Here is a 17,555-nt window from a genome sequence, read left to right on the forward strand (position 1 = left end):
GCCTTATACCAATGGTTCCCACACTGGGAGTAAATTACCCCTTAGGGGTAATTCAACCATTTGTCAGGGGTAATGGAGGGATAACAGAAAAAAAAGTTATGAATTCTGAAAATCAAAAAAACATTGTGGTAGTTGGCATTAAGATTAATGTTAACTTAGTATTAGAATATAAAGTTATAAAGTAATCCTATTATAATTAAGAAGTAAAGTTAAATTGAATAACAGTAAACATCAAAAACTAATTTACAGTATTAGAAAAGAAGAGATATGTATCTAAGTGTGCAAACATTGCAACGCTGGCACTTTCAGCCACGAAGCCAAGAATTGCTGCAACTCCATCCATCCCACTGATGTTCTCAACATCATTGGCAATAGTCATTAGATATGTACAATGTTCAATTACAATAGATAAATGAAAATGTCTAGTGTTTTGATTTAGCCATATATATCAATGTTGACAGCATTCTGTGATAGGGGTAACATGCTTAATATGGCATGTTAAATTGGGTAACAACTTGAAAAAGTTTGGGAACCACTGCCTTATACGGAAAGTGACAGAATCAAACCCACCATTCACCTATCCCAAAATCATCCAACACCCATTTATTGCCCCTTTTCTCAGTTCCATGTGAACAAAGAATTACCATCCCCATCCACCACTAACACCCCACTGCTCAGGTCAGAGACAATAGAGTAGCACACTACAACGCCACAGCAGGGCCTGACTGCCAACGCTTGTTTACCCCTATCACTTCGTTACATGCCAATCCTCCTTCCCTCATCCACTAGAAATATTAGAGAGCAAACAAGAAATCCCTTCGGGCTGCATCAACTTCTCATACATTCATATCCACTTTCCACCAAAACCTATCTCTTTACCCTCTCCTTTTCCCCTGCTCAAGGGACATCACCCTTGCACTCAAAGCCCTCTCTAACCTATCTATCCAACTCATTCTCCGTCTTCCCCTCAAGTTCACTCCATCCACCTCCAGCCTTATCTACCATCACTCTTCCCACTCCCACTCTGCTCCATCTCCTAATTTCTCATTCTATCCATCCATGTAACCCCCACCATACTTCTTAAACACTCCATTTCAGGCAGATTTAGGCTCTCCCTACCTATTAAATTCCAAATCTCTGCTCCATACAGTATTGTGAGCACAATCGCTCTTCTTAATCTTTTCAGATCACATGAAGAAGAATCACCCCAGACTTTGACAGGGTGACAATTCTTCATGTGGGCTATCCTAGGGTGACAATTGTTCATGTGGACCATCCTGGGTTTATGATTCTTCGTTTGTATAAGTTGATGACAATAATCATAATCTTCATTCAACCTAACCTAATATAACAAACCTAACGTAATGTAATCTAACCTAACCAAATTTTTATTCCACTGTTGATATTCGACATATGGGGTGACAGTTCATCAGGTGGGATCTCACGGGGTGACAATTCTTCATGTGGGCATTCTGGGGTGACAATTCTTCATGTGACCCATCTTTTCTTTACACTCATCCCCAGATACCTATTTCCCATGTCCTTTTTCATTCTCCCCAAACATCTATTTGCTTCTCTTATTCTATAATTTACCTTCATTCCCACTCTACCATTCCATGCTGCATGCAATCCTCAATATTTAAAGTTCTTCACTTCCTCCTGCCTTTTTCACTTCAAATATCAAATTCACATAATTCCAATATGCACAATGATGGATAGGAATGATATTGATGAGCCACATAAGGGCAATGACTGCAGTCACCATTGCCCACTATTACATACATACATATACCCTTACAAGGGAGGTAGCCAAAAAGGAAAAGGTATAAAATCATTCCCACCCATTCCATCCCTGAATACACTCCACATCCCTCCACCCTCCCTCTTTTCTTAGCACCTCCTGGATGACGGGTCATCCCTGCACCTTGTCCACTGCCCTGGGTCAGAAGCAGTGTCGCAAGACACAGCACATCCACAGCAAGGCCGCTTCATTAAATCGGCGACCCCCCCTCTCTGTCCCCCCATTGCATAAAAGGAGAAGACGGGGAGAAATCCCTTCAAGCTGCGTCAAATTTTGCTCACAAATACTACCTCACCCCCCATTCCACCTCATCCATCACAACATCATCCATATACAATCATTCTCCTGCCCACTATTACCATCTAAATTTCAAGTTTCTTTCATATAACAATAGTAACATATATGCACCATATATGAGACTGCCCTAACAAGCATACAAACTCATGAACAATTACTGTTTAACATTTTCAAGTTCCATCCTAAACAAAGATATTTGTCTAAATGTCCAGCTATAACTTTTGTGGTAATACCTTTTCTAATGAAACTACACACAATAATAAGAATAGTGGAAAAAAAATACAGTAATGATGTTTGAGCAACTACTATTTCAATATCATAGTCAGGCAGTCTTATGGCACCTGGGTAAACAAGCTTATCAGGTATCCTAAGTTCACATATAAGATTAAGTTATATTTTCTAAACAATTGCTTGAGAACAAAATGAATCTTATATGCCATAAAATACAAAAGGAACTTGATATTTTTGGTGGCAGCTTTGCATTTATGGTTGTAGCCTATTCCACAACATAATTAACTCATAGAAGAATGTTTTAATGTTTCATTCTGGGTCTGGATTAGGTAGGTCATGCATGAAGAGATTACAAGAGTATATTACTTACTTTGCCAACTGAAGGAAAGCCAATAAGTGCCACTCGGGCATCTCCACTCTTCATAACATCAAAACCTTCACCTTTCTCACCCTTCTTCCCTGACGGTTCCAGCAACTGAGTACGGTATTTGGCAAGTTTAGCCTTCAGAACACCTAAGTGGTACTCCGTTGCTGTCAACATGGAACAAAAATTTTAAATCAATTGGAAACAACACAGGTAAAACAAATACAGAAAAAAAGCATATATTGTGCTATTACCTTTTACATGAGTAGTAGAGCTTGTGTTAGTTGGGAATGGTGGGAGTGAGTGTTATGCCACAATGGTTGTTCAACATTTACATGGTTGGGATGGTATTGGAAGCAAATGAGAGGATGATAGGCAGAAGATTGAAGATAATTAGAGAGAATAGAGGGAAGTAGGGGTGAGCCATTTGTGGGACCATAAGTCACTCAAGGATGATATATAGTGTTGTTGTCTAAGGACTGTTAGTGTGAGCCATTATGGTATGAGGTTTTCTGTGTGGTGATCACACCTGGGGCAGTTTGTCTCTGTGCCCAGGCCTATTCTGTGTTGGTATGGTCTTTACCCATACAGTGTCAATGGCATTACTTTAACACCACAATGTACAGGAGACAAATCAATACAACTGGTTTTACCTCGGAGGGAAAGGTGACAACAAAAAAACACAAGACAGATGAAATGGCAAAACACCATCATGGATAAACTGTACATTGTACTAGGAGTGGTCCTTCTAATGGGAATTGTAAAGAAATCCTCATACAAGAGGTACTGGTCCACTCTCTCCATTCTCTACACTCCCATGTTCATAAAAAGAAAATTAGAAAGAATCCAAAGAGTAACGACAAAAATGGCACCTTCACTGTCAAATCTGACATACGAACAAAGATTGTAGAAATTACACCTGTCAATACTGGAACAGAGAAGAGAAAGAGGTGATTTATTGACCATTTACAGAATTATGAAAGGGATGGAAATTCTCTATAGAGACAACTTATTAAAGTGGGACAGAAGAGAAACAAGAGGACATGAAAAGAAACTAAAGAAGGACATTTATAGAAGAGACCTGAAAAAAAAATAGCTTCCCACATAGGGTGATTGATGTCTGGAACAAACTAAATGAAGAAACAGTGAATGCCAAAACTATACACAATTTCAAGAACAAACTGGGCGTGGAGAGATACAAAAACAGGTCACTATGAGCATAGCTCTCATCCAGTAAAATACAACTAGGTAAATACAAATCATTGCCATCAACCACTTTCTTGAGGTCCTGGAGCTGCAGCGTCTACATCGTGGGACCACCCCCCAACCCCAAGAGTTGGGGGCCAAACAGCAGCAACCACCCCTGGCCATCAGCTCTACGCAGTAGCATTCCTTGGGGAGACGGGACTGCTCGGACAGACAGTCAAGGGAACGACAACAACAACAACAACCACTTTGTTGATATCATGAAGAACCTCCACTTTTATGATGTTATCAGCCAGAACCTTGACCTACCCAAGGACAAAATGAGGGAGGAGAATTCATCCTATCTTTGACCAGCTTCATGATGCCTTCAAGACTGCATTCAGCCCTAATCAGAAGTTGGTCATCAATGAATCTCTGGTATTGGGAAGGAGATAAACCTTTTTTCAGCAGTACATCCACCATCAAACAACACAAATACAGCCTCAAGTTCTTTGTGCTGTGTGATTGTGTCAGCAGATTTGTGCAGAACACATTCCTGTGCACAGGAACCCTCCTTGAAAACCAGAAGCTAGGGAAATCTGGTGTGGTGGTACAGCAGCTAATGAACAGGTACCTAAACAGGGGGTACATCCTGTACATCGATAATTAATACACCAATCCTCTCATCTGCCTGTACCAACTCTCCAAGAAAACAAGAGCATGTGGCACAATGACAAGGAGGAGGTAGTGCATACCCATATTTCCAAGAAGAAGACACTGGGGGATGTGTATTCCACTGCAAACATCCTATCTCATGTATGAATAATCAAAATGTCAACCTCCTGACCAGTGTCCACAACCATCATGAAACAATCCAGGTTATCTGACTACAAAGCAAAATCAATACATCATAAAGCCTGGAGTCATCCTGGATTATAATGTCAATATGTACCTTGTGGACAAATCAAATGCTATATCTTCTGTTGAGTATGCCAGGCAGAACATGAAATGGTATGACAAAATGCTCTTTCACCTCCTTGACATGACACCCATAGGGAGACTGGAGAGCTTGGAAGACTTCATAGTAGAGGTCTGCTGAGAACTGTTTGCTGCCCACAGAGAACAGAGGACATCAAAACCATCTATGTCAGCAGCTACCCCATTATATCTCACTGCCTGACACTTCATGTACCCTGTTGAGTAGTAGGAAGAGACAACAAGGAAGTACCTACAAAGATGATGTCATGTCTGCTCTCACACCACTAAACCTCACCAGGACAAGTGACAGCTGACCCAGCACAAGTGCCAAGACTAATGTTTTGCCTGTGCTTCCCTCAGTGCTTCATTGACTACCACACAAATCACTACTACTACTGCAACGTCCAACTGTGAAAGAAAAATTACATACAGCAATGTGAAATAGGCCCTAAAAAAGTAAAAGTAGAGACAATGGGACACCAAGTTCTAATGTGTTGAATACTAAATAAAAAGACATGATGTGAATGTGTCAGCAGGAAAGATACAAAAATTAAGTTAAAACAAGAGTGTGAGCAAAACAAAAACTATCCAAAGTACATAAATATATAACTGATAAATCATAAACACAATGAATACTCACCACATTATTTTTATATATTAGTGCTAAATAGTGAATAATGTTAACCACTGAAAATAATGTATTATGTAACCAATATTTTGTACACAGGTGTAGGCCCTATTGCACTTGAAAATTGTAAAAATGCAATAGAAATTAACTCAGATAGCAGTACACTGCCAAAAAGATATCCCTTCTTGAAAATTTTCATGTGAGAAACTCAACTGACCCATCCTAATTGATATTGACAAGTGGTCACAGATGCAGATATATTCAACTGCGAGTACTTTCTTCATGCTTTACTTTCATTTTATGTTATCTTAAGACAAACCATGAAAAAAAAAAAAAAATCAGCCAACTCCAGCATGTATGTGAGCTGACGCTGTATGGGTTAATGTTGGATGGTGTCCAGAGCACAGGCATACCAGTGTGGCTCTTATCACTCGTGGGAGGATTTTTTTTCTGTGGGGCTTCTGTCTAGGGGTTGTTGTAGGAATATTGAGATTGTTGGTCTGTTTCAAAGGGCCTGCTTAGTAATCTGAGTGTATAAGTGTTTTTGTGAACATACTTTGTGGTGCAGGTGGTACATTGTTATAGATGTTTGAATAGTATACTGCTGGTTTTACTTACTTAGTTTACTTAGTGAAGTTCTGAGGTCGATCCTCACAGCCGTAGTGGACTACCGCTGCTGCCAGTCCTGTTGTCCTTCCTTGCGAGGGTCAGTTGGTCTGGTAGTGTGTTTTGAGAGAACCTACTTATGGCAGTGTAGCCTGGCACTGGAGGCTCGTCTGGTACCTTCCGCAGGAACCTGTCCAGTGCATGTTTGAAGCTGTCCACCGAGCATTTAGTTTTCTCTCTCACCTCCTTTGGGAGGGCGTTGAAGATTTTAGGACCCTCATGGCCTAGGCTGGTTGCCAGTAGGGTCTTAATCCTCACCGGGGCTCTCGATGGGAGAGTTTGTCTCTCACATTTACGCCCATGCCTTATACTGTGGTATGGCTTGATTGTAGAGGGCGTGGGGTCCGGAACAAGTCCCTCAAGGATTTTCCATGTGTAAATGGCCCTGTATCTTTCTCTCCTCCTCTGTTGAGAGTATAGGCCTAGTGCTCCCAGGCGATCCCAATAGTTGAGATCTTGCATCCCTTTGATGCACCTGGTGTAGTTCCGTTGGACAGCTTCAAGCATCTGGATGTCTCCGCGTTTGTGTGGTGACCAGAGTTGGCTACAATAGTCCAGTATCGGTTGGATAAGCGACTTCCAGAGGGTAAGCATCACTTGAACCTCTCTTGAGGAGAAGGTCCTTAGGACCCAGCTGGCCATCCCTCTTGCTCTATTTACTGAGTGCATGATGTGGTGTTGAAAAGTGGCATCATCACTTAAGTGGATGCCCAGGCTTTTCACATGGGCTTTTGGTGTGATTTTCATACCTCTCTCCGTGTGCAGCTCAGTGTCGTCTTTAATGCCTTGATTTGTGCCATATCTCAAGACCTCGAACTTCTCATCGTTGAATTGCATGTTGCTGTTGTTGGCCCATGCATAAACTGAGTTGAGATCGTCTTGTAGATGTTGCACATCTCCACTTTCTCGCACAGCATGGCTGATGTGGGTGTTGTCGGCAAAAGACAGGAGGGTTGAATCCACCCTACTATTTATGTCATTCATGTGGACAAGGAATAGGAGGGGGCCAAGCACAGATCCTTGTGGTACTCCGCTTATTACCTTGGATTCGGTTGACTTCACACCATCGACTGCGACTGCTTGTGTACGGTCTGTCAGAAAGTTGAAGAGCCAGATTCCTAGCTTCCCCGAGATTCCTAGATCCCTTGCCTTATGGAGGAGGACACCATGGTCCACCTTGTCGAAGGCTTTAGCAAAGTCTAGGAATACTACGTCAACATTTCTCCTCTCCGACAGGTTCCGAAGTAGCCAGTCATAGTGTGCCAGTAGGTTAGAAAGGCATGATCGACCTTTCCTGAAGCCATGTTGATTCTCTTTGATGAGGTTATTCACCTCAAGGTAGGTGAACAGCTTGTCCCTTACACATTTCTCAATTACTTTGACAATATGTGATGTAAGGGCGACAGGTCGATAATTTTTTGGCAAGGTCCGGTCTCCTCCTTTATATATTGGGCTTATGATGGCTTGTTTGAGCAGTGCCGGGATCTCTCCTTTGTCAAAGGAGGCTAGCCACAACATATGTATTGGAGCTGCCAAGACCTCGCAGCATTTTAGGAGTAGGATTGCTGGTACACCGTCTGGTCCTGCTGCCGAGTTACTCCTAAGCTCCTTTATCGCCTTTTTGATGTCCTGTTCAGTCACTCGAATGTTGGTAAGCTGGTTCAGGTTCTTGGGCGTCTGGTTGAAGAAGGTTGTGGGATCAAGGATTTCCTTCTGTGTCTTAGGTGTGCTGAACACACTGTTATATTGGTGTGCCAGTATCTGGCAGGTTTCCTTTGGGGCATCTGTTATATTGCCTTGTTCTGTCACTAGGGGCCCAATCTGTGACTTGGTTTTGAGGAACTTCTTACAGTAGCTGTAGAAGAATTTCGGGTTGTGCCTTATGTTTTCTATAGCTTGGTGTTCCTCTGTTCTTCTCTGCTCCTCGTGTGAGTGTTTAATTTTCTGCTCTATGTCCTCTATTTTTGAGGAGATTATGAGCCTTTGGATCTCATTGGTATTGTTAATGAGTTTTAGATTGAGGTTGGCACGTTTTCGCATAAGGATTTTTCTGTCTCGCGGGATGGAGTATCTGCGATCCTTTTTGTTGCTTTTCCTTGGCACATAGGCCGTGCACATCTCCAGCAGAATCCTCAATAGTGTGTTGAGAGTGGTGTTAGGATCAGATCCCTGCAGTTCCAGTTTCCAGTCTATCTTCCTGAGGTCTTGTTGTAATTGATCCCAGTCTACCTTTTGACTGAAGAAGTTGAAGCTGGCGAAAGGTGTCATGTTCGGAGGAGTCATGGAATCCTGCGGTGTCTTACTTTTGATGTAAGTTGTGTTGATGTAAACTATATTGTGGTCAGAGAAGATTGTTTTCTCTGACCTGCAATTGCTGACCGACTCTTGATTATTGGTAAAAAAGAGGTCCAATATGTTGTTCCTTCTAGTCGGCTCCATTATGTGCTGGTTTAGGAACAGTTTATCGGCGATCTCTAGAAGGAGTTTTGCTTGGGCTTGATCTTCTAGAGTGCCCCCACTGGATCTACCATCAGGCCAGCATATAAAGGGGAAGTTAAAATCACCACAGATGATGACATCTGTCATGGCATGTGGGGTGGTCTCTAGCACTTCGTTCAGTTTTTCCAAAGCTTTTGAGAAGCTTTCGAGATTGCACTGAGGTGGGCGGTAGCAGTTTACAATTATTAGATTTATGTTGGTGATGTGTAAGACTAGGAGTTCTATCACCCCATTTGAGTGGGATAATAGTGTCTTGGTGTGGGCAGCTATATAGTTTTTCATTGAGTGTTGCTGGTGCTTATGAAATGTAGTGCAAGAGGTGTGTGGTGTTTAGGAGTCATACATAAAATTGTGTTCCAGCATTGTCCAGCATTTAAGAAGCTGCACCAAGTATCGAAACAGCAAGGATGGGAAAAATGACCCCCTACAAGGAAGGTCAACAATCAAACCCCACCCCAGATCTCAAATGAATGCAATCACTCCCCACCTCCTCAAGGTGTGGCTGCAAGGGGCCGACATCTGGTCTCCGAACTGGGCCAGAGTCTCGAGAGTATCACCACTACCACAATGTTATTGTTGTTGCAATTCAAACATTAAGCATTCAACCTGTACTGCTGTCTGTTTTGAGGTAATCTATAAATCTAAGCCAGAATTTGGCAATACCTATCCTATCCTAAAAATAATAAACTAGAACAATAATGTAACCTAAATGAAAGCTTCAATTAACCACTTTGGCACGATGATGCCTACATAAGCATCATGAGGCATGAGTGGATACACAAGGATACCAGCGTTAGTGTTTTGATTATATATTTTTGTAGTTGTACATGAGTTAGGCCCAGAGTCTGTAGACTGGTATGATCATGTTTTGTGTGTTTAATATTACTTAGAGTAAAATAAAATACAGTAGAGATATTATTTTTTATAATGCAAGTAGTATGATGAATTGTACATATGGCAGCCAATGCTGTGTGCAAGAATTTGACTTGTACTGAAGTGGTTAACTACACAGACAACAATATTGTTACATTAATGGCAACACTCTCATCTTGATTTATCTGTTCATGTTCCTATAAGATCTATAACTTCAAGTGAAATTATCTTAAGCAGAAAATCACTCCTAAAAAATAACCTCTAAATTGACAAAATATCAAGCATTTGAGGACCACATTTGATATAATGGGCACTATAATAAAGGCAAGTAGGTTATACTAGCCAGAACATTAGAAAAATAATGATAATGGTTTCCTAAAGTTTTATTGCATAGATATCTGCAGCCTAATAATGGCTGGCAATGGTCCTTATGCCTATAGCTCTCTCTGGGCAAAAGAATTGGAGTGTTGTCAGTGTTGTGTTATTATGAGACTGTTCCTGTGTCACCAGCTGAAAAAAGGAAAGGAGAGGAACAGACTGCTTATCAACTTCCCTCACATGAGAAACCAGAATAAATAAGGTTGAAGTTGATAAGAGGCTAGAGCTCAATCAATTGAGTGTTATCCTCTCATGGTTGCCAGAACTTCTATATGGATATGAAGGAATTAACAGATTTTGTATATGAACATCAAGGCGATGATTCGATAAATGTTAAGGATGATACATATAACATACCAGTATGTGTATATTAACTATCTTGAACATGTTTTTCTGAATCTATATGCATGATATTAGGATAGTTTTCTCTTTATTGTTTTCTTTGCAAATGGAATGATTTCATCGTGTTCAGCACTAGAAGTGTGGGAGAGGAATTTATGTTTACTGACAGAACTTCCTAGATTCTTGTGCCCATCTGTATAAATACAGATGATCATCTGTGCCACATATTTTGCAGAACCATGATTATAACAAATACCCATCATTAGTTCCATATCCAATTTGGAAAGAAAAGTTTTAAAAAAGTATAGTTAAACTATTTTGTAACTGTAGTACCCATGTAACAAGGAAAATAGCAACTCTTATTTTTCACAAATTTCCAGATTGAATGAAGCTCGTCTGATGAGCATATTATGATTGAGAACTAACTTATGAAATTGGCTAAAAACTATTTTCTGATGTCAGTTACAAAGTAAATTTGAAAAGGAGATCATATTACGAAAACACTTTCCTCTGACACATGAGAAAAAATTATTTTTTAAACAAAGTTCCAATATACATAATACTCCAAGCAACCTAGGGCTAGGAACTAGAGGTTGTTCTACAATGAAAAACAACTATACTTCCACGTACCTTTATTTTTCTGTGTTCTTGCGATTTCCTTCTCTATTTCTGCTATTTTCTCTAAGATACCCATCTTGACTTATGGTTTAAGGCCCCGGCCTTTTATAATAAACAATAACAGCGTGTTCCTCGGGCTAGGTTTTGTTGTTGTTCTTGAAACAGCTGACAGCGATTTCTTGGTGGAAAATAAATATCAGCATTATCAACCCAAAATTAGAATATAAGTTGTCTCAATTTAAAAGAAGTATTTAATTTTTATATTTGAACAATTAATTTGCTATTTTCTATATTTGGTTCCACGTGGGAAATACCACTAAATTTAACACGATCATGAGTCAGAAAGATATTTACAAATATTTAGAATAAATGTTGTGGTATAAGTATGAATAAAGATAACATAGTTTGATGTAAAAATAGACCCGATAGAATTAATGAACTATAAGTAGTTGAAAACATAATATATGTCGGAGTCCCAATCAAAAGTTAAAGATATATTGAATGTAGCTTGAGTTGGATTTGCTCTTGTAATAAGACATAATTGAATTTATGCGCTGCGTGTTCAGTTATTGCTGAACAACTGGATTATAACTTACGAAAACCATCGTGAAAATGTGTTATAACAATAGCTGTGTTCTTTGATATTTGTCTATAGACTGTCAAGGACTAAACAAATTAAAACCATGAGGGATGAAAATTTTGAATTATACAAGTTTGATAATAGAACCACGCTTATGTGATTAAAAAAAATTCATCCCTCCTGGTTTTAATTTGTTTAATCCTTTACGGTTTATAATAGGTCAATTTTTCCTGGTCCATTACCTGATTTTCATAAGACAACTTAGACAAGACTATTTCGTCGGCAATTAGAGGTGGTAAAGCCTCGTTTACACGGCGCTGTTTTTTAATTCTCTAGCGACTAAAAATAATTCGCAGCATCTGTTTGACCCTGCGATAAAGTTAAACATGTTCAACTTCAGAAAAAAAGCTAGCGCCTAGTTTTTTTGTTTTAATCAATTTATTACGCCCGTGGGAGGCAAACAATAGTACAATTATTACAGTTTTGTATTAGAGGACATGTCATATATTACATATATTCTTTAAATGGAGACATAATATAATAATCATTCAGGATCTCCCGAAATGGGGATGGCGAGATAGTGGTACTATGTAAGTGTTACATACAATCATCATGCCTTGTCTCTGGGGAATATTGTCTGTCACCATGGGTCATTGGAGATAATAATTTTAAGGGTGTTCGCGTTAGGACGGTTGCATAGCCTGCACGGTGATCACTGTGGCACATCATCCGCCTGGGAGCCTTGTCAGATAGGTTGATTCCCAAGTCTGAGCTGAGTACTGACAACATTGTGCCTCCGTACCATGGTCTTGCGTCGGCGTTACTTGTAGCTGTTGGGTAGGAGGTGGTCGTATGGTAGTCCGTTCCGCATCTTTTCGGTGTGTTGACATGGCATGAGTGGCTGCGTGTACTCGTATCTTGTTTTAAGGCATGATAGAGTGAGCATTGCGCGTGACATCCATGGCGTAGGTATAGGCTGCCTTGGTAAGATGGTCCACCGTTTAATAAATTCATTGCTTCTGAGGGTAGCGCCTAGTGTCAAAAGCAGTGCTGTGTAAACTGGCTTGGGAGAGATTTAAGTAAAACGGAAGAATGAAGGGATAGTGGTTGGTAAAAGTGGATTTTCTTCTATTGTTTTAATCCCAAATATAAAAGAGATGCGAATTTGGTCTGCAAGGCTTAAAACATGAACAATCAATAATACATACGGGGAAATAGTAGAAAATTAAAGGAACAGTTGAATGTACCTGCATAAGATGGCGTCAGAGATTCATTTCCTTGCCACATATCAAATCTCGTTAACACCATCCGAGTGTGCAGCCCCGAGGGGTTGGCACTCGGTCCCCATAATGAAATCAATATTTCTAAAAAAGAAATTATCTGTATTTTTCTATTTTCCACACAAGAAGACAAAGCAACCAGCGACTATTCCCACAACAAAAATAAACCTACATCTATTCCCTGAAAGATCTAAGGGAGGGTTCGAGGACCGTTGCCAGCCACTATGAAGCTGCGGATTTTCAGTCAAACTCATGCAATGGTAACTACTAACAAGTGATGGTTGTCCTGTAGCGCTACGATCGTTTCTTCCTCCTTTTGGACTTCACTCAGTCCTACGATATCCCGATTGATGTTCTCCAGTTCATCTGTTGTTGGTGTAAATGTTGACTATAACACACACACACACACACACACACACACACACACACACACACACACATATATATATATATATATATATATATATATATATATATACTGAAAATATGCTGGTTACCAGTAAGGAAAAGAGAAACACGAAATTCCCAAGCGCTTTCGTGTAATTCATATATTCAAAGGTGATACAGATAAAAGTGACACAGTATATATATGCATATATATATATATATATATATTTATATATATATGTATATATATACATTATATATATACATACATATATATATATATATATATATATATATAAATATATGCAGAAAAGCCGCAAGGAAAATAACAGGAAATGGACCGAGCGCTTTCGTCTATTTGGACATGTTCAAAGTACAGAGTTACAAACAAGAGATTAGGGTATACATACAGTGGAAGGTGGGCAACAACGCAGTCAAAAGTCTTTTAATTAGAAATTCACCGGGAAATGAGGAAGATTTTGTATATTCAATTCCATGTAAGGATTGCAACAAATGCTATATTGGTCAGACTGGAAAGAACATTATTTGTTCACCTTGGGGGTTTCAACCATTGCATTGATTGGGAGGGTGCTTAAAGTAATTGTTAAAAGTAATTCACAATTGAACAGAAATGTCATAGAGCCCAGTCTGATCAAGATTACATTTGTTAACAATATAAATCCAAGTCAAGAATTGTATAAACTGGATAATTTTATTATTAACCCATTAAACTCCGATGACAAGATGTCTTGTCATTTGGTCAAATAAAACAAAAAATCATAAAACACCAAAATGTTTGATCAAACACCAGAAAAATATGACGTCAGTCCTCGCTTCGCTGCGAGCGAAGCGAGGACTGACGTCATATTTTTATGGTGTTTGATCAAACATTTTGGTGTTTTATGATTTTTTGTTTTATTTGACCAAATGACAAGACATCTTGTCATCGGAGTTTAATGGGTTAAGAAAGTTGTTTCCCAAACTCTCGAGGACCAAAAACTGTAGGTCACTGTATATATACCCTAATATTTTTTGAGGAGGGTGAAAGAGAAAGATACGGGTCTAGGGCCGAGTTTATTCCTGACCGGTTTCGCTTTGAGTTTCTTCAGAGAATTGATATTCCTGTATAACGCTGACGTTATACATAGCGGACCCGACACTACAATCCCATGAACTGGGCAAGGGACACGGGTCGGTGGACAAATTCTGCACTCACGTCCCTTGCCCAGTTGGTGGGATTGTGGTGTCGGCCTAGTATGTATACCGTCAGCGTTATCCAGGATCATCATTCCTCTGAAGAAGCTGTAAGCGAAACCGGTCAGGAATAAACTCGGCCCTAGACCCGTGTCTTACTCTTTCACCTTCCTCAAACCTATCACAATGTCTCAACAATACCCTATATTCCTGTCTGTAATGCTGTACCTTGAAAATGTCTGTATAGACGAAAGCGCTCGATCTACTACTTGATATTTTTCCTTGTGGCATTTCTGCATAACTAGAATTACGCGTCCAAGTGATTATTTCTGCATATATATATATATATATATATATATATATATATATATATATATATATATATATGTGTGTGTGTGTGTGTGTGTGTGTGTGTGTGTGTGTGTGTATTCACCTCGGATCTGCTGCAGCCTCTGTTCGAGACAGCCAGACACCACCCTACGGCAGTGAGCTCAGAGCTCATTATTTGCCGATCTCTGGGTAGGTCTGAGACCACTCACACACCACACACCGGGACAGCAAGGTCACAACTCCTTGACTAACATCCCGTACCTACTCACTGCTAGGTGAACAGGGGCTACACGTGATAGGAGACAAACCCAACTTATCTCCGCCCGGCCGGGGAATCGAACCCCGGTTCTCCGGCTTGTGAGGCCAGTGCCTTACCAATCCGCCACCGAGCCGTGTGTGTGTGTGTGTGTGTGTGTGTGTGTGTGTGTGTGTGTGTGTGTGTGTGTGTGTGTATTGTCACGACCCGCGAATAATATATGTTATTATTTCTTATATTGTATGTGAAGATATAAATATATAGGAAGGTGGTACGTAGCGTTACACAATTGTAGGTGACCGGAGACGACGACGACGGCCTGACGACCTCTAGAATTACATTGTTAAATGCAGGTTACGTTAGGTAGGCAAGTTAGATTAGGTAGGTAGGTTAGGTTGGGTTAGAATAGACGAATTTAGCATACTTTAATTTCTTTGTGTGTGTGTGTGTGTGTGTGTGTGTGTGTGTGTGTGTGTGTGTGTGTGTGTGTGTGTGTGTGTGTGTGTGTGTGTGTGTGTGTGTGTTGGCTACATGTTATTGTGGGGTTAAAAACTGCTAAGTAGCATGTAGCTGCTACTTTAGGGTCTATATGGGACACCCCTACGGACCAGATCTTCACATAATTGTCTGTGATAGAGGAAATTTCTATTCATAGAGAAATTATGATACTCTATCATACTGCGACTGTTCCTCCGTTATGCTGTCCCCCACTCTTAATACTGTCTTGTACCACTTCTCTGAATATTCATTTCGTTTTTTTTTTTTTCGCTGAACCCTGTGGTGGGGAAGAAGAATACTGGCACCAAGTGCTCCCATTTGAGTCCTAAAAGGCGACAAAAAACGGGACGGGGGTTAGGACTAGGCATCCTACTCTCTGTAGTCCCAAAGGGAACATTCCTTAAAAAAAAAAAAAAAAAAAAAAAAAAAACATAGGAGGGTCTGGGAGTTTTCCATCCAACCAGAACACTAAGGTTTGGGTCTTTTGATATGCGTGGATGTGGTACAGATGAGAGTAAAAGGGAAGAGAAAGGCAGTATGTTTGTGAGAAGAAAGATGGATGTGTTGACACTGAGTGAAACCAAGTTGAAAGGGAGGGGCAAGTTTGAGTTTGGGAGGATGTCAGGAGTGAAGACATGAAGAGGGAGAGAATGGGTGGATATACTAGTAAGTGAAGAGATAGGTGAACGTGTGGTGGATTGGAAGAAGGTTTCTTCAAGGTTAATGTGGATGAAGGTGAAACTGGGAAGGAAGATGTGGTTTTTTGTAAGTGCGTATCGATCTGGTAGTGAAAAGAGTGTCGAGGAAAGGGAGGATTCAGGATACATTTAAATGAGTGTATAGCGGGTTTAGAGAGAAATGTCAATGTAGTGGTATTGGGAGATCTTAATGCTAGGGTAAGAAATTAACAAATAGACGAAGTGATTGGGAAGTATGGAGTTCCATGTAAAAATTGTAGTGGGAAATCGATGGTGGAGATGCGTCTAGAGAGAGAGTTGAGGATAGCAAATGCATTATTTAGGAAGAAAGTCAAGCATAAGTACACATGAAAGAGGGTGGTAGATGGAAGGGTGGTAGATAGAGCGTTAATGGACTATATAGTGGTAACCAGGAGAAGAATAGGAAGAGTTTTGGGTGTACATATTCTAAAGGAAGAGAGTGGGAGAATATCAGATCATTTTTTGGTGGAAGGTAAGTTGAGAGTAGAGGAAAGGTGGAGAAAGAGGAAAAGGACAGAAGATGACGAGGTGCTTAGAATAAACTGCTTAAATGAGAAAGAAAAGGAAAAGGAATACAAGAAGAAGCTGAGAGAGGAGTGGGAGGAAGCGAAGAATAGAGTAGAACTAGGAGTGGAGGAGGAATGGGGATGGTTCAAGGAGTGAGTCACAAGTTGGCGTGTGGAACAAGTAGGACGGGAGGAAATAGAAGGAAGGGTAGTAAGTGGTGGGATGAGGAAGCAATGAACGTTGTACAAGAGAAGAAATGAGCATTCACAGATTTGTTACAAAATAGGACGAGAGAATCATATGAGAGGTACAAAAAAAAAGAGAAGAGAAATAAAGCATAAGATAGAGGAGACAAAGAGGAGAGCAGATGTGAAAGGGGGTAAGAGCATGACAGAATATTTTGAAAATAATAAAAAGGCATCTTGGAAGGAAATTAAGAGAGGAGGAGGAAGCAAATCAAGTAGAGAAGAAAAGGTAAAAGGTGCAGATGGAGAGATGATAATGAAAGAGATGTCAGTAAGAGGAAGATAGGCAGAGTATTTTAGGGAGTTGCTAAATATGAAGGAGGCTAGGAAGGCACTGGTAGTTGCAGTGAGAAGCTCTAAGAAGATGATAGTGATAAGTGAGGAAAATGGGGGAGAAATAAGAAAAGATGAAGTGAAGGCCGTTTTTAAGATGATGAGAACAGGTAAGGCACCTGGGTTGGATGGATGTCATGCAGAATTTCTGGAAAAAAAAGAGGAACAGTACTAGTGAACTGGCTGGTGAGGTTATTCAATTTTTGTTTGAGAGAGGGTAGAGTGCAGGAAGACTGGAAGAGTGCCTGTATAGTTCCACTTTACAAATGGAAAGGGGACAAGTGTGAGTGTAGTAGTTTCAGAGGGATCAGCTTTTTAAGTGTAGTTGGGAAGGTTTATGAGAGATTTTTGATTGAGAGGATCAAG

General features: G+C 40.2%; 1 protein-coding gene across 1 annotated transcript in view; it reads right to left on the reverse strand.

Annotated features, from left to right (window-relative positions):
• Positions 1 to 11,035, reverse strand: part of LOC143030919 (developmentally-regulated GTP-binding protein 2) — a 56,584-nt gene extending 45,549 nt beyond the window's left edge. Inside the window, exons 1-2 of the mRNA XM_076194173.1 lie at positions 10,873 to 11,035; positions 2,700 to 2,860 (exon numbers count right to left, since the gene is read on the reverse strand). Of these exons, the coding sequence (XP_076050288.1) occupies positions 2,700 to 2,860; positions 10,873 to 10,936 (225 nt within the window). The 5' untranslated portion in view covers positions 10,937 to 11,035. The remainder of the gene's footprint in view (positions 1 to 2,699; positions 2,861 to 10,872) is intronic.
• Positions 11,036 to 17,555: the final 6,520 nt, after the last annotated feature.

The sequence above is a fragment of the Oratosquilla oratoria genome, chromosome 12, assembly GCF_046742065.1.
Source record: "Oratosquilla oratoria isolate Oo_2021 chromosome 12, ASM4674206v1, whole genome shotgun sequence".
Lineage (NCBI taxonomy): Eukaryota > Metazoa > Arthropoda > Malacostraca > Stomatopoda > Squillidae > Oratosquilla > Oratosquilla oratoria.